This window comes from Grammomys surdaster, unplaced genomic scaffold (assembly GCF_004785775.1).
Source record: "Grammomys surdaster isolate TR1022 unplaced genomic scaffold, NIH_TR_1.0 133, whole genome shotgun sequence".
NCBI classification, from domain to species: Eukaryota; Metazoa; Chordata; class Mammalia; order Rodentia; family Muridae; genus Grammomys; species Grammomys surdaster.
This window is the reverse complement of record NW_021604591.1, coordinates 14,415,919-14,434,207: the sequence shown is the minus strand read 5'-3', so window position 1 is coordinate 14,434,207 and position 18,289 is coordinate 14,415,919. Positions and strand designations below refer to the sequence as shown.

General features: G+C 41.4%; 1 protein-coding gene across 2 annotated transcripts in view; it reads left to right on the top strand.

Moving 5' to 3' along the window:
* The window catches only part of Chmp3 (charged multivesicular body protein 3), a 37,183-nt gene that overhangs the window by 12,351 nt on the left and 6,543 nt on the right, over window positions 1-18,289 (top strand). For both annotated transcript variants that reach the window (XM_028762280.1, XM_028762281.1), the window contains exons 3-4: window positions 4,716-4,895; window positions 15,960-16,081. In XM_028762280.1, coding sequence (XP_028618113.1) covers window positions 4,716-4,895; window positions 15,960-16,081 — 302 coding nt within the window. The remainder of the gene's footprint in view (window positions 1-4,715; window positions 4,896-15,959; window positions 16,082-18,289) is intronic.

Here is an 18,289-nt window from a genome sequence, read left to right as displayed (position 1 = left end):
AGGCACAAACTATGCTACAAAAAAAGAAAAAGACCAACAGAGCTACTGTGACTTGTGGATGATGTTAAGTGGTCTGCTGTGTATAATTTGAGTATCAGAAGAGTTAAGAGATCAGATGAAATTATAACTGAGTATTTTCAATAAGTCCACAGAGCAAAAAGAATTATCCCAAAGTTGAATCAATTAGAGAAAACAACATTGAGGCACAACATGTTTAGTTTACTTCAGTAAGGACAGACAGCCTAAAAATAAGCACATTAGATTTAGGAAACAGTGGTAGAGCATCTGTTGCCTGAAGTGTGTGAGGGCCTGGGTTCAGTCTGCAACACTGTAAGTAAATAAATACAGAAAACAGTAAGAATGGTTAAAACTTAATTATCAGAAATTATGTAAGCCAGAATATATTTAATGTGGTAGAAGAAAAAGTTTTACACTAAATTTCTATATATAAGCTGGGTGGTGGTGGTGCATGCTTTTAATCCCAGCACTTGGGATGCAGAGGCAACTAGATCTCTGAATTCGAGGGCAGCTTGGTCTACAGAATGAGTTCTAGGACAGCCAGGGTTGCATAGAGAAACCCTGTCTTAGAAAAAAAAGAAAAAAAAAACATATCCAGAGAGAATACTGTTCAAAGGTTAAAATGAAGTTAAATATTTTTAAGCTAAAAGCTGAGCCTCTTGTCAGCATAAGAAATGTTAAAGAAACTGTAGCCTGGGGCCATAGAGACAGCTCAGAGACTAAGAGCACTTAATGAGAGGACCTTGGATTGGTTCTCAGCATCTACCCTGGGCAGTAACTCCAACTCCAGGTATCTGATGCCCTGTTCTTGCCTCCAAGGGTACCTGTACACATGTAGTACATAAACTCAGTAGGCTAATATGCATTTATGTAAATATAAAACAATCTTTAGCAATTATGGGCCAAAGGAAAATCAAAACTAGATACATACAAAGAATTTTGGATATAGCCGGGCAGTGGTGACGCACGCCTTTAATCCCAGCACTTAGGAGGCAGAGACAGGCGGATTTCTGAGTTCGAGGCCAGCCTGGTCTACAGAGTGAGTTCCAGGACAGCCAGGGCTACACAGAGAAACCATGTCTCAAAACACAAAAAAAACAACAAAAAAATTGGATATAATTAAATGCAAGTAAACAAGTAAATAACAGCTTTCATTATTTAAAAATGTTTATAAAATTTATTGTGGCATATAATATACAGGAATAAAATGTATGCTATTAGCACAAATAGTTCATTGATATAATATATAGCCCATATTGCAGTTGATTTTTAAAAAATTATTTATTTTTATTTTATGCACATTGGTGATTTGACTGCTTATATGTCTGTGTGTCAGATCTCCTGAAACAGGAGTTATAGGCAGTTGTGAGTTGCCATGTAGGTGCTGGAAATTAAACTCAGGTCTTCTGGAAGAGTGGCTAGTGCTCTTAATTGCAGAGCCATCTCTCCCTGTTGCAGCTGATTTTAATTATGTACATGCCCGGCATACATAGCCATGAGAATTTTTTTCTGAAAGTTCACTCAGAAGACAGTTTGCATTACTATTATTATACCCAAAACTAGTTCTGGACCCTGCCTTCAGTGTCCAGCTATATATGTCCTGGAATGTATTGGAATGGAAGCTGTTCTCAAAAGGGGAGTTATTAAAGGTTGCTAAGGAGATGAGACTTATTCCGTTGTTTGGAGCAGGGTGTTTATGCAGCTTGGTGCAGATAAGCGTCCTGGGTTGCTAGGTGTTTTGTTAGGAGAGAGATGTGTGCATAGCTCAAGCAAAATAGATGCCCAGCGTGCTAAGTTTTCCATGTGCTTGCTTGTCTGACTTCTGCCTCAGCCTCCAGTGCATTGGTATTATAGGTATGAGTCACAGTGTCTGTATTTAATTCCTTTTTAAATATAAATGAGCTAAACTACTTAATCAAAAGAAATAGTCAAAAGGCATTAAAGAGCACTATTGAACTATATGGTGTCTACAGCAAACTCAGTTTAAATCCAAAATCACATATAGATTGAGGATACAAAGTTAGAAAAAGATACTGCATCACAGATGAATGGCTGTAACTTTACATCATGGTAAACCAAACTCTTAAAACATTAAAAAAAATTCCTGAGAAACGAGCTTATTATATTAATAAAAGTTCTAATATAACCTAATATCTACCTGATCATATACATTTTCCATCTAACTAAATACTCTTAAAGTATAAAAGAGGAAAAGAATTGAAAGAAGTAGTAGGATTTCAATAATAGTAAGAGACTTTACTGTTCCAAATGGTTAAGTAAAGAAATGTATTAGAACAATGGAAGAAACCAGCTATATCTATTTAGACATATACAGAATTTCCAGCAACAGCAGAATATGCATTTTCTCAGGTGTGCATGGAACATCCTCCAAATAAGATTGCATGTTTGCCCCAATTCAAGTCTCAAGTCACAGTCAACCGTGATCATTGAATCAATGATCAAAAAAACCTTTCAATCAAAATATAATCTTCAGACCTAATGGTTTCACTGATGAATTTTACTGAACATTCATGGAAGTGCTAATACCAGTTTATGAACTTATAAAAATGTACTGAGGACTTTCTGACTCCATAAATCAGTATATCTTTAAGTCAAAGCCAAAGTTAGTTACAAGAAACCTGCCATCTGATAAACCTTGTAAAAGTATTTAATACAATACTAAGAAGTCAAATTTAACACTATCTTGAAATGATTCTACCTCCTGGCCATGTTAGACTTCCTGTTTTTCTCTGTATTTATTAACAGTCTCAGGAAACAGCAATGAAATGGTGCTTCTTGACCCATTTCAGGGTTTCAGGGCTGAGTCTGAAGTTGGGGAATGTAGGACTCCTTCACACACCCTTTCTGATTTTCAAAATATACAAAACAACTACACCTGGATTTTTCCAAGCGACTTTTTTGGGAATAAGTTAGCGCAAGTTGATTTAGAATTATGATCGTTCTTCCTCTGTCTCTTGGCTGCTGGGATTATAGGTGTGTACCACCATACTTAAACTCTGCAAATGATTTGAATTTTCCTCCAAGTCTTCCCCAGTGTTGTAGAATAGGGAATTGCCCCCAAATAGTGTCCAGTTTAGGAGTTGCTTTCTTTTTCCAAATATAAAAATATGTGGCTTTGTGGTACTTCCTCCTCCAAAATGAAGGTGGATCTCTTTAACTAACATTGATACAATCTTACAATCTAGGGATCTTGATCAGGTTCATTTTCTCTGCCAATTAAAAAATTAAAATGCAGAAAAAGAATCTGGTGTGTAGCAGGTAGCAGTGGAGAAGTTACAAACACCGCAGATAACAGCCGACACGGGTATGTAGTAGATATACAGAGAAAAAGACCTGCAAAGCTGAGGTAGGATTTGGGAAGCCAAAAAATCCAGTCTCTTCTCAGGGTTGGAGTTTTTGAAGTCTCTCAAGAGTTTTCTTCCTCTAATTTAGAGTTGGTCAGTTTGAAGAAAGGTTTATTTGGTTGATTGGCCCACATCTGTGTAACATGTCCTGATCCAGCCTTGAATTTATTCAGCCAGTGTATCATTAGAGGGCCCACTGGAGGGAGATGGGACCCTTGCAGGAGTTTTGGTTTCAGATCCTGAGAAGCCAGCTCTTCCTCCTGCAAAAGGGCTATGGTTATCATTTCCAAGGTCGTTGTGCACTCAAGTCTCTAATGTTCCCTATGTGCAACATTGATTAGTTTCTTGGTGATGTAGTCCCACTCTACTGTAGCTTCTGCTGACTGTTTAATTTTTCCCCTAAAAATAGTATATAAGATGCTGTACTTTTTTTTTTTTTTTTTTTTGATGCTGTACTTCTTAATAAACTTGCTTGGCCTAAGACATAGTTTTTGAAAGACCTGGTCACAAATTTTATTATCTTCCCTGTCTTCTATCTTTATCTTCTGATCTCCTAAACCTCCCCCTCAGGACCCTGTCATGGAAGAATGACCTGCTGGTCCAAATCACTGTTTAACTGTAGAATTATGAATAGTTAAGGTGGTAAATTGTGTTACATGTATTTTGCCACAGTTTCTAAAATCCAAAAGTTTTTACTGGTTATAAGGCATATAATAATACAGACATGTCTACACTCTTACTGATGCTGACATGATCAGCTTTCATGTGTTCAGGCTCTCTTTAAGCTGTAGATTTTTAGCAATTATGTTTAGAGAGTGTACTTTCTTACTTGTAAGAAAGCTGCATACTGATGCTCAGAATAAGCTTTGAGATGTATGTATAGTTCATTCTATAGCTCCTTAGTATAGATAGGTACCAAGCAGTGTTAGAGCAGGCTCTCAAAGGTTCTTAAAGTATAATAGGATTATACTTCTGCTTATTGTCAAACTATGTTAGTCTTGTTTCAGGAAGTACTAAATACCCATGTAGTAATATTTTTATTTTATCTATATCCTCTGATAATTTTCTACTTACAGATATATTTAGATTAAAAAAAAAACAGTTTGAGTACTACCAAGCCCTATTTGTCCTTTGTGGTGTGTGTTTATGTTTGTATATAGGTATGTGGGTGGCCAAAGAGACCATAAGAGGGTGTCATATTCCTTGGAGCTGGAGTTAAGCATTGTGAGCCCCCTGTTGTGGGTTGTGACTTCTGAACTCTGGTGTCAAGATTGGGCAGCAATATCTCTCCAGCCCCTACCCATGGCTTTTGATATTCTGTTCTAAATTTAGATATCCAAAGAGAAGAAGAGAAAGTAAAACGGTCTGTGAAAGATGCAGCCAAGAAGGGCCAAAAGGAAGTCTGTGTGGTTCTGGCCAAGGAAATGATCAGGTCAAGGAAGGCTGTGAGCAAGCTCTATGCATCCAAAGCACACATGAACTCTGTGCTCATGGGCATGAAGAATCAACTTGGTAAGGCCCAGGTACCTTACATCCCCCAATAATGCTGCTGCCATTGTTACTGTCAACACTGGTTTCCTTGCATAGGAAGAAGAGGCTCAAATCTGATTTTTTAACTTTTCACATTGTCCTAACTAGGGTACTGTACAAATGTAGAATATAATTGTTACTATTATTTCATTACTCACTTTTTTGCCAATGGTTTTGAAATAGTAAATCTACATAGAAGTCTTTGTTTAGACGTTAGAACATATTCAATTTATATGTTCAGCTGCAGTCCAGACTCGAATCGACCCTTGAATGCACTTCACAAAATGAACATCCACTTTTGAGTATTCTATTTAGATACTATGCCTTCTTGTAGCATTTGATTAAAATTCAGATTCTATTTGATCTTGGAAGTCCTGTGTACTCTGACTTCATGTCTTCCTTGTCTCCTTTCTTCTCTACATCCATTTGTATTGCTCTTTCTGTCCCTGGAACTGGATCAGCTTACGCTTCTCTTTACATTTGATGATCTCTCTGCAAGTACACAGTGCCCACAGCTCTTGAAATGCTCGGTCCTTGTCTTGCAGGTCTCAATTAAGATGTTAGGCACAGTGTAAAGCCTTTTCTAAAGCTTCTGTCAACATAACTCTATAACTCCCTCCCTCCTTCCCTCCCTCCCTCCCTCCCTCCCTCCCTCCCTCCCTCCCTCCCTCCCTCTCTCTCTCTTTCTCTCTCTTTCTTAATAGAGTTTCTCTGTGTAACAGCCCTGGCTGTCCCACAACTCACCTTGTAGACCAGTTTGGCCTGAAACTCAGAGACCTATCTGCCTCTGCCTCCCAAGTGCTGGGATCAAAGACTTGTGCTGCCAAGCCTGGCTTCTAAGTAATTGATTTCTAATGAAATTAATTTGTTCAGTTGGTTTAAAAAAAAAAACAGTGTTAGGAATTGAATATAGAGCCTTGTATTAGCTAGGCAAGTGATACACCACTGAGCTATAGCCCCAGTCTTGTTTGTTTGTTTGGAATCTCAATATGTAGCCCTAGTTGTCCTGGAATTCAGAAAGATCCATTTGCCTCTGCTTCCTGAATGCTGGAATTAAAGGCATGGACTACCATGCCCAGCATTGCTGTATTCTTAATGTATACATTGTGTCCTGCTAGTATACATTGTCTAACCTGTGGATCTATCTCTAGCTTAGAAAAGAGTGTCTGGCCGTGTAATGGGTGTAATGTGAAGACCATACCCATAAAGCAGGTTCAAATGCTAGTGACTGTTTACCTGTAGTATGTAGTTGTTTTCTGTATGTATTTTTAATATCAAATGTGGAGCAGAATCCTTGATTCATTAGTTCACTTTTTAGAGACTTTTATTATATGTTTTTTAAAATTTTATTTAGCTTTCCTTTCTGTATATGAGTGTTTTGCCTGCATGTATGTCTGTACAATATATGTGTGGAGTACCTGCAGAAGGGGACGTCATATCCAGTGGAAATGGAATCCTATATGACTGTTAGCTGCTATGTGGGTACTGAGAATCCCCTATCCTATCCTATTCTATCCCCTGTCCTGTCCTGTCCTGTCCTGTCCTGTCCTGTCCTGTGCTGGAACTGACTATGTAGACCAGGCTGGCCTTGAGCTCACAGAGACTCATCTGCCTCTGCATTCCAGTGCTAGGAACAAAGATGTGGACCACCACTCCTAGTAAGGCCAGCCATTTTCATTCTGGCAGATTTTACAGAGGAGTCAAAGAATATATTCTTTTTCTTGTGATTTTTCTTTGAGAATTAACAAAATTTTAAGTCATCTTTCATTATTGTTTATAAACTCGGCATATGTGTTTATGGGTCATGTTAAAATGATTTACTTTCATGAGATTTTAACTTGCTTATTTGCATTTTTGACATGGTACCAAATTTAATCATGGCAGTGTAATAACATGGAGCGAGCAAAGTCCCGGCCAAGCATGATGGTGCACACCTTTAATCTCTGCATTTAAGAGGCAGAGGCAGGTGGATGCCAATGAGTTGGAGGTGACCTGGTCTACATAGCTAGTTCCAGGACAGCCAGGGTTACATAGTAAGATCCTGTTTCAAAACATTAACAATTAAAAAGAAAAAAATGGGGCTGGAGAGATGGCTCAGTGGTTAAGAGCACTGACTGCACTTCCAGAGGTCCTGAGTTCAGATCCCAGCAACCACATGGTGGCTCACAACCATCTGTAATGAGATCTGATGCCCTCTTCTGGTGTGTCTGAAGACAGCTACAGTGTATTCATATATAATAAATAAATAAATCTTTAAAAAAAAGAAAAAAATGAAGTCGAACCTATTGTGTATTGCCAAGTAATTACCATTGAATGCAGAAGTTTTCAGTAGTCATAATAGAGAAACAATGCGGTCAGACATAGAAGACCTTGTGTAGACAGGCTCGCTAGTGTCTACCCACAGTGTCACCCTCACTTAGAGTAATAGTTTAAGTGAAGCATCGCATCACATACTATTTTTGACATTAATGTTTGTTTGACTTTGAACTTTTTGATGTTTCATTTGTTTTGCATTCATTTTATAATTGTTCATATTTGTAAACATCAGAAAAATTTACCCAGTTAGTAAAATGCAGATACCTAAAGCCAACACTGGAAAGACATTGATTAATAGTGGAACTGATAGCATTTTGTTTTTCTTCAGTGAGGAATTGAATCAATAAATTGTGGCATATTCAAGCTTGAGATGGCACTTGCCAGCAGGAGGATATGAGGCATGCCGTTTTCATAGGCAAGCAAGGTTGTTGGCTGTTAAGTATAGCGTGTGCTCTGAGGGTAAATGGAGCATGTATTTGCGCAAGAGTGTAAATAAGTATAACACATACCAGAAAAGACGCTCCAAGCTGAGGGCTTGGATTAAGGGAAGAGGAGTTTCACTTGCTCTAATAAGTACTTCTGTGAACTGTTTTCTCCTTAGTTCTTTATTATGGTAAAATGTAAGTCTGCAAAACTAGAGTAAATAGCCAGATAGATAACTATCTGCCATTAGCTTAAAGCTGCATTTCCTATCTGGTGTCCCTTGACGTGTGTCCTCACCTACTTCCTGTATTCCCTCTGGCAATCTAAGATACCATTGCTTCTGTTCTCCAGTGGGTTTCTAAGGGGAAGAGTGCTATTCCTGGACGGTTATTTCCATTTGGGAACTTGAACCTTTCAGTTCTTTTGTATGTTTTCTTTTTACTGTCTTTTCTTCTGAAAGCAAGTGATTTTAGTCATTTGTTGGATTTTTCAGACTAATGTTTTTATTTTCTTTCATAGTATTTGTTTTGTTTTATTGTTTTTTTTTTTAAGTCAGGGTTTCTATGTGTAACAGCCCTTGCCTGTCCTGGACCTCACTTTTTCAACTAGGCTGTCTTCAAACTCACAGAGATCCAACTGTCTCTACCTCCTTAAATTTTGATGCTGGGATTAAAGCCATAAACTACCACTGTCCAGCTTCTTTCATATTTTTTTATTTTGAAGATAATTATATTCAGATCCATGGTGGTGCATACCTTTAATCCCAGCACTCAAGAGGCAGAGACAGGAGGATATCTGAGAGTTTGAGTACAGTCAAGACTGCAGGGAGACATCCTCAAATGAGTGAATGAGTGAGTGAATGAATGCATGAATAGAAAAGAACTAGGTGAGGAGTGGGAGTCAGAGTGGGGAGAGATGGGTTAGGCTGTTTAAGTGTAGGCTTCATCAGTCACTACTCGGTCTTTTCATGCAGATGAGCTGAAAAGCAAAATCCAGACTTTCTTCCTTACTCTCTTCTTATATTCTTTCCTCTACTTTTCTTTTTTTAAAGAAAGATTGTATGTATGTATGTATGTACGTACTATATGCATGAATGTTTTACCTGCCTGCATATATATGTGTGTACCACAGTATGCCTGATGCCATGAGGTCCGAGGAGGGTACCTGATTCTCTGGAACTAGAGTTAAGGCAATTGTGAGCTGCCACGTAGGTGGTGGGGACCAAATCCAGGTTCTCTTCAAGAGCAGCAAGTGCTCTTACTGCTGAGCCATCCGTTCAGTCTTCTTTTCTTAATAACAAAAAGAAGTATTACATTTACTTTTTTATATATTTACTTGCTGTGCATGTGTTGTGGGAACATACATGAACAACACACATGTGAAGGTCAGAGGACAACTTTTGGGAGTCAATTCTCCTGTCATGTGGATCCTACGGAGGGAGTCATGTCATCAGTGTGTTGGTAGGCGCCTTTGCACATGGAGCCATCTTGCTGTCCCCCACCCTCCCTTTTTTTAATTGTGATTAAATTCTGAAAGGTATAAGCACAATTTTTTTAGGACTCAAATAGAAAGCAATACTTTGAATAAATTTAGTTAAAAAAACCAATAATCTTGATCAAATCAATATATGTTTATAATTGCAAATTGCTTGATACCTGTGGGCTGTAAAGGGGAAGTAGAGAATCAAGGAAGGATGTTTTCAGGCCCTGATGAAGTCTGAAACAGGATATGAGGACGAGTGTGTGCGTGCGTGCGTGCGTGCATATAGGAGGGGTGGGTGGTACTTACTCCAAACTGAGAGGACTGCTTGTATAAAGGCCCTGAGGTCAGAGAGAACAGTGTTTGCAACACTAAAGGAAGACCTGGGAGTTTGGGACTCTGAGCAGGGGGTGTAGAGGTGTCTGTAAAGGATGGGCAGTGAGGTGCAGATACTGTTTTTACAGCTGTTTCCTGACTGATTTTTAAAGACAAGCTCAAAGCGAAGCCTGTTGTAGTGACAGTCGAGATAACGGGCAGTGGAGTTGAGTGGAGATATTTGGGAGATGGAGGGAGGAATCTAAGTGGAAGGAGTAATTGCACAGAGACAACGGAAGTATTTCAGGCTGTGTTCAGAAGATAGTTTGACAAGTGCGCTAAGGAGAAAGTTGGAAAGTGGGGCTGGAAAGGAAGGTTGAAGCCAGAGTTCTCAGAGTTAGGTAAAGGATTTAACTCATACTGGGGTCTGGAGAACTAACTGGGCTATTGTGAGCCCAGACTACAGGCTCAGGGAAGTCTGATGCCAAAGATGGAGGCCCTAGGACCTGAGAGGAAGTGGAATGGAGTGAGTGTCTGAATCAGTGCATGGAATGGAAGGGCAGTCTGAGTGAGAGTGAAAAGCCTTAGTGAAGACTAAGCAAGCTTGAGGGAGGGGAGCCTGGCGAGACTGCAAGGCCATTCATTGGAGGAAAACATGCTGCTACAACAGAAGGTTCACTTGGGACTGACGGGGCTAGCTCCTTGAGATCAGTGACTACGGTAGACTGTTTTACGTTGGGAGAGTTAATACAGCTGAGGGGCAACAGTACCGAATCTGAGAAGGAAGCAAAGGGAAGGCTCCATTTTGGGAGTGGGAAACAAGCAAGGCATATAACCAGAGTTTCTAAGCACTGTTTGCCAGTCTTGGCCCTAGAGCTCTGTATCCAGCCCTAGCCTGTGACTGCTCTGAAGGGATTTTTTTTTCCCCTTAAGATGTTCTCTTATTAAAATGTAGCTGTTCCCAGGTGGGTGATGTTACCCTTTGTCAGCTATTAATATATTGTTGTGATTAGATACTTGGCAAGCAACAGCTTTCTGACAGCAGCTGCTTGCAGAAAAAGACAGATGATGAGCATGTTTTGATTGGGGACAAGAGTTAAGGAAGAGGTTCAAAGGTGGGGCAGGAATAGAATTACCATATGATCTTACAGTTCTGCTTCTGGGTATATACTCGAGAATGAGAAGCAGAGGCATAAACAGATATGTGCACCATCACATATTTGTATGTGATTCATAGTAGCTCAAGGGTGAAGCAATGTCAATGCCCATTTGTGGATGGAGAGATAAATAAAATGTTGCATATACATATTAGAATATCATTCAGCCTTGGGGCTGGGAAGATGGCTCAGTGGGTAAAAGTGTGCTGTACAAACAAGAGGACGTAAGTTTGAATTCCCAGCACCCATTAATAGCTGAGCATGGCCACTCATGCCTATACCCCTAGTATGGGGTGGAGGCAGATCCCAGGAGCTCTCTGCCTGCCAGCCTAGCCAAAACAGCAAACTTCATGTTTAGTGAGAGACCCTGTCTCAAAATAGAATGTGAATAGCGTTAGAGAAAAACCCCAGTGTTTGGGATTTCCTTATGTACTCAGGGCACACACAACATATATTTGTACACATATACCATACAAAATAACATTCATCCTTAAAAATGGAAAAAACTGTGACATAAATTATACTGCAAAGCCTTAAACACACCTTCTAACAAAGTTTAGAGAATACTTGCACATATCTAAGTACCTAGTGTATGGATTTATTATTTTAAAATACAACAGAAATATGTAAAATGAAATGTTCATACTTTGTTTGAACAAAGGGCATCAACCCTACTTTGTCTGCATACAGAACCTGGCGATTGTTACAGGAGAGGAGGAGGATGGTGTCACTCTGTCCAACAGGGGTGACATTGTGGGTAACACATACATTGTATAGGTTTATGGTGTCCTTGGCTCTGGGAAGATGACCGTGTGAGTGGAAGATCACTGTCTCATTGGGGCTGTATTTCTGGCATGGGCTGTCCTAGGAAGTCAGCTTCTCCATTTCCTGTGTGATTTTGAAATAGATGCAGCTATTGTCTACTTCCTGTAAGTAATCACAGTACATTCACCACATGTCAGAACGTAGTTCTCTTTGTCAGAGATGCAGTATGTTTCTACCTTCCTTACTTGTGGGGGCCACAGCCCCTTCTTCATCATAACTCCTTTCAGGACACCATCCAAATTACCCTGCCATATTTTGATTTTAGTCAAACATTTTATTTTACACACACACACACACACACACACACACACACACACATGAACGCACGCACACGTGTGTGGTTACAGAGCCTCAAATGAAATGCTTTCCCATGTACTTGGCATGCATTTATTTTCTGATTGACAGACCATAATTACATTTCCAGGATAAAATGTGGCTGTGATCTGCTAGGACAGTTAGCATGTGCTTCATCTTTCTTGCCTGGCCCTCTGAGATTGCTACAGTGCTAAGGATTGAACCCTGGGCTGTGCATAAGCTAAGCAAGGCCTCTGCCTCTCTGCTGTGCCTTTAGCCCCACTGTATGTTACTTAGAAGTATATATTATTATTGACTTGTTATCCTGACACAAACTAAAGTTATTTGAGAGGAAGGAACGTCAGTTAAGAAAATGCCTCCATAAGAGCGGGCTGTATGCAAGCCTATAAGGCTTGTTCTCAGTCCGTGAGTGATGAGAGGAGGGCCAGCTCACTGCGGGTGGTGCTATCCCTGGGCTGGTCCTGGGCTCTATAAGAAAGCAGGCTGAGCAAGCCTACAAGCAGCACTCCTCCATAACTTCTCTATCGGCTGCTGCCTCCAGTTTCCTGGTCTGTTAGTGTTCCTATGCTGGCTTCCCTCAGTGGTCTATGACTTAGGATACATAAGCCAATTAAACCCTTTCCTTCCCAGGTTGCTTTGGTTATGGTATTTCATGACAGCAATACTGTCCCTAACAAAAACAGTCTTGTAGCCTGGTTATTATGTAGCCTAGTGACTTAGGACTTACTGTGTGAGTTTAGACTATCCTCAAGCTTAGAGTGACCCTCCTATTTCTGCCTCCCAGTTGCTGGAATTTTATTTATATGCAAACAGAGATGGCCTTCGTATCATTTTCCGTAATAGCAGTACTAATTTACATTCTTATGGTAAAAGTGCCTAAATATTTAAAATTTCATGTTTCTGTTGTAAATGAGATTGTTTTGTTTCTTTCTGGGTGGCTCATTATTTGTTTGTAGAACCAGATTGTTTTATTAGGATGTTTATTTTGACTCATGGATCTGGAGGGTTTTGTCCTTGGTACGTGAACCTGTTGCTATGAGCTTTAGGTAAGATAAAACCTTGGCCAGAAGCCAGGAAGCAAAGAGAAAGAACTGCTTCAGATTTTTATGTTATTTTTTTTAATCCTGCAAGTTTACTGAATTTGTCAGTTCTAATAGTTTTCTGAGTTAAGAATTTCTCAGTGTAATATCATGACGTCAGCATACAGAAATTTCATTTCTTCCTTTCCTATTGGGATGCATTTTATTTTTTCCCCTGAGTAGTTGTGAAGGCTAAGACCGTGCTGAAAAGAAGTGGTTGGGGATGGGGCTCCTGCCTGTATCCATAGCACCTGGAGGCTAAGACAGAAGGAGTGTCATGAGTTGAAAGTAGACCTTGTCTAGAAACAAAAACAAACTAAAAACAAACTCCCTCCAAAAGAGGTATTTACTGGACGGGAGCTGTAGCTCAGGAGTATAGCCTGGCATCATGAAGTTGTAGTGTCGGCTTAAAGAGAAGCAGTGAGAATGTTAGTTCCTGACACTATTTTTACATATGTCTTAGTCCATTTTCTGTTTCTGTAACAAAGTATCTTTGGTGGGTGCTTCATACAGAGGTTTATGTAGCTTGTAGTTTTGGTGTTTGGAAACTTGATCATTTTGGCCTCTGGGAAGGCCTCATGATGAGTGGCTTCATAAGAAGCAGCGTGTGTGAGGAAAGCCCGAGGAGGCTGAAGAGCCAGGACTGCTCCCTCTGGAGTAGTTGACTCTTAGAACTAGCATGCTTTATGAGTCCCGCACTACCCCTTTGCAAAAAAACGTTACCCGTACAGTCCTGGGCACTCCTCATCACCTCACCAGGCCCCATGCTGTTGAAACTGGGACAGCTTTATCTTCCACTTCTTACATTCCAGCTCAATCAGTGACCTGAACTGCTGCTGTACTCTGTGCTGCAAAGATAAAGCACAGGCCACACAGACACTGTGTTTTTATAATTTTAAGACCCACACAGGATTTACCTGTGTGTGTGTGTCATACACACGCACACACATTTGAACAATGATCAACAACAAGTTTAGGATTTTCTTTCTTTTTCTGTATTTGGGTATGTGTGTGAGCGTGTATGCACATCTGTTCAGGTGCACACAGCTGTGAGTATGCAGAGGCCAGTGGATATTGGGTATCCTGATCTAGCACCTTTTGCCCATTGCTTTGAAACAGGGTTTCTGGTCAGAGTTTCTGCCACTCTGATGAAACACTATTGCCTAAAAGTCGGGGAGTAAAGGGTTTATTCAGTTTACACTTCCACAGCACTGTTCATTGAAGGAAGTTAGGCCAGGAACTCACACAGGCCAGGCTTGAGCTGATGCAGAAGCCATGGAGGGGTGCTGATTGCTGGCTTGCTTCCCCATATTTACTCAGCCTGCTTTCTTACAGAATCCAGGACCTCCAGCCCAGGAATGGAACCCCACACAATGGGCTAAGCCTTCTCCCACTGATCACTAATTGAGAAAATGCCTTCTAGCTGGGTCTTATGAGGGCATTTCCTCAACTGAGGCTCCTTCCTCTCAGATGACTCTAGATTACATCACTTGGACACAAAACCGGCCAGTACATTCTGTGATCCTGGAGCTGGGGTGGTGGCCAGCAATCCTCCTGTCTCTCCCCCTACAACACTTTTTACAGGATCTGGGGATTTGAACTCAGATCCGCAGGCTTGTACAGCAAGCACATTTACCTGCTGAGCCAACTCCCCAGCAACTTTAGTATTTTCTAATGTCTTTTTTTCCTCCTAATGGCATAGGTGCGTTACTGCTTGTCTCAGCTGCACAGATCTTGAGCCATCTTCTAATGCTACTTGTACATTAACCCTTGGCTTTCCTACCCCCGTGGTCGGAGAATTGAAGCACGCTTCCTTATGTAGGAAAATGCTCGGTGCCCCTTAGACAGGCATTTGCCTGTTCACTCATGTTTTCTGTTAGATAAGAATGATTCCTAGGGTCTGGACTCTGCTGAGGTTAAGTGTTCAGTGTCTGCTGGCTTAACTAGACACTGAAGTACAGGAAAAGTATGTGTAACTGTTAGCCAGCAATTTGCTTTGTAGTAGTGAATGACTCTAAGAACTTTAGATCTCATGGAATTCCATAACACACTGGGAACATTGCTCACTTGTCACTTGACATGTTAGCAGTGGACACACAGAGGGAGACAGTCAATTGCTTCTATGACACTGCCTTACAAAGAAGATGTATACAGTGTTAAGTCACAGAAGGCTTTTCCCTAGCAAGGAACTGTAGCCTTGTGTTGACCCACAGAGTAAGTTCTCTGTTTTACTTCTGTTTATCTCACTTTTCTGAGGACCAGCAACAACAGGCTCTTCACAGAGGAGACACTGTCATCTAGTGGATGGAAGACTCTGCTTGCCTAAGCTGGAAGCCTTCTGCTTCCCACTGGGGAACCTTAGGCTTGAGCCCAGCCTTTCATTTGTGACTTGTTTCCAGGTGTCAGACTAAGTCTCCCTCCCTAATGGTCAACTGCAGACCTTCAGGCCACCCTCCACAGTGGCTCATTGGTGTGACTCTCAGAGAGTTCACACCATATATCCTAGTACCTTAATTTGTTTTTTTATTGCTATGATGAAATACCACAGCCAATAGCAAGTTAGGGAGGAAAGGGTTTATTCAGCTTTTGCTTCCACATCACAGTTCACCATCAAAGGAAGTCAGGACAGGAGCTCAAGCAGGGCAGGAACTTGGAGATAGCACCTGATGGAGAAGCTATGGAGGGGGGGGCTTGCTCATTATGGCTTGCTCAGCCTACTTTCTTTTTTTTTTTTTTTTTTGGTTTTTCAAGACAGGGTTTCTCTGTGTATCTCTGCCTGCTTTCTTATAGAACCCAGGGATGGCATCACCCACAATGGGTATGCCTCTATCAGTCACTAATTAAGAAAATATTCTACAGGCTTGCATATAGCCCAGTCTTACGGAGGCATTTTCTTATTTGAGACTGTCTCCTTTCAGATGACTAGCTTATGTCAAGATGACTTAAAACTGTCCACTATACCTAAGTAGGAGTCAGTTTCAAAGAATGACCTCTCAGACATCTAGCACAATGATGTATCGTGAAGGCATGGCAGTAACTTTGACAGTCCGTGTGCTAGAAGCAGGCCTGAGCTGGGCTCTCTCATTCTGTGTTCTGTCTTTTGGACACTCCTGGGTGATACAGCCTTTCCTTTTCAGCGGTCCTAAGAGTAGCTGGTTCTCTGCAGAAGAGCACAGAAGTGATGAAGGCAATGCAGAGTCTTGTGAAGATCCCAGAAATCCAGGCCACCATGCGGGAGCTGTCCAAAGAGATGATGAAGGTGACTGGGCTAGCTGTCCTTTCTCTACAAACCTCTGAGGGGCTGAGCTGGAGCTGTAGGGGTGTGGCTGAGAGTGGGATGCTCTCGAAAGTGTTCTGAGAAGAGGAGCAAATGTTATTTGATTGAATTTGCAAAGCATCTCAGAGGCTGGGTGGAATTGTTAGTGTTGAGAAAAGGCATAAGAATGCCCAGATCTCCAGATAGGGAACATCTAGCCGTGGAGTCTGAAGTTTCCAACAGGAGAAGAGACAAAAAGAAATATTAATTTCACTGTCTGCAGTAAGAGTATTGGTGAAGCTGGCAAGGTAACAAATTTGCTAGGTAACAAATCGTGTTAGGCTTTGATGTCCGTTCTTGTAGCAAGTCACCTCTGTCTCAATGTAAAAGATCCTTTGTTTACAAACCCCAGATCTGGCCTGCAGGCTGTAATTGCTGATGGCTTTTTTTAATTACAAAACGGAGAGACTGAGAACAGATGGAAAGTGGTAGGTACCTGTCACCTTCAGGATAAGGCTGTGGCAGTAACTATACTACTGGCCTCCACACCGGGCCAGGGACAAGAGGAGGGCATTGCTAGTGAACCACAAGTGATAGGCATTTTGGCCTATCTTGATCTTCAGGTACTCAGTTGGGGTAGCTGTTTCACACAGGGCATTGAATCTTGAAGCTGCCAAGCAGCCCAAGGTCTCTTGGATTATAAGTCTGGACCTGGTGACATCTTGTATAAGTGCTATTTTGTAGTTTAGACCTGTGGTCTGACAACCAAGAGTATACAACTTAAATTTTTGTATGTGGATCTCCACTTACTATCCAGAATGTTTCATCTGTGACAGTGAAACCACACACTGGACACTGAGAGTGGGCAGAAGAGGCTAGAGAAGAACAGAAAGGAAAATAGAAAAGCCCAGGGCCTAGCTCTTCAGAAAGAAAATGTTTCGGCAATAGCAGTTAGCAGGGAATAGATCAGAAGGGTGTGTCCTTTACATGTGGTGTATGCCCGGGCTAGTGGTCGTTATGCTTATAGAGGTGGGTTAGGAAGCGATTTTGGAGTAACTCCAGGCTGGCACATCTAACTTACGTAGCCACCAAGACATGAGGGAATGAGTTTATTCAGACAAACCTCTAAGCTCTTTTTCACAGTGGTTTGTGAACACTGAAGGTACGGTGTGGAGGAAGCTTGTATAGTGTAGATTCTGGGAACTGGGTGCTAGCAGTGGTAGTGGATGGGTGCATATTGAGGCTGTCCATGGTGACCAGACCTGAGAGAGCAGGGGCACGCTCCTAGACGTTGCATTTGTCCCCAGTGCCCAGATCTGTGGTAGAGGCTGGGAGTTTGATGAGTGACTGCTATTAAGTGAATAAGTTAAGTGATGGCTTCTCTCTCCAGACTGAGAAGGGCTGCTACAACTTGGATTCTGCTAAGTACTTTAACCAATTAACAAGTAGTTATTGACCTTCTTTTTTGTTTGGTTGAGTTTTTTGGTTTTACTATGGTTTTGGTCTGTGGAGTTTTATCTTGTTTTAGGATAGAATCTCACTGTCTTAGCTGAGAGTGTCCTAATTAATGTGTAGCCCAGGCTACAAACAGTCTTCCCGCTGCAGCCTCCAAAGTGCTGGTTGTCCAACAGTAGACTTCAGCATCAGCTAGCTAGGCTGTTGGGCTTTGTCTTTATGACCATGAGTATGAGTTTATTTATTTGGATTGGCTAAAATTGAGCTAGATACTAGCTAGATTCATGTCTAAAGAGTCACCTCAGGGGTCAGGAAGCACAAAGATTGGAAGGTAAGTGGCTTGCTGGGACAGGGCAGAGGCCAGAGCCATCACTGCCCTGCTCCAGGTGTGCAGACAAGAAGCTGTGCCTTTTGGTTCAGCAAGGCTACTGAGGTTCCCCTTCTCTGACCTCTTGTCTGGGGCCTCTTTCTGATATGGGACGGTGCTTGTCTGACCCTTTGCTCTAACAGACACAGAATGGCCTCATCTGGAGTTGGGGACACTGTTAAGTGTTAAGTTGGGGACAATTGCAGGGCTGTGGAGAGCCGTTTGTGCCACATGGTCCTATTTTCTTTAAAATAAAAAATTGTGTTTGGGGGGAGCCCTACTCACTCAGAGGAGAGGGGGAGGGAGGATTGGGATGGATTGTGGGAGGGAGTGAGTGGGAGGAGGGCAGTGAGTGGGATGTAAAGTGAATAAACAATTGTGCATGTGGG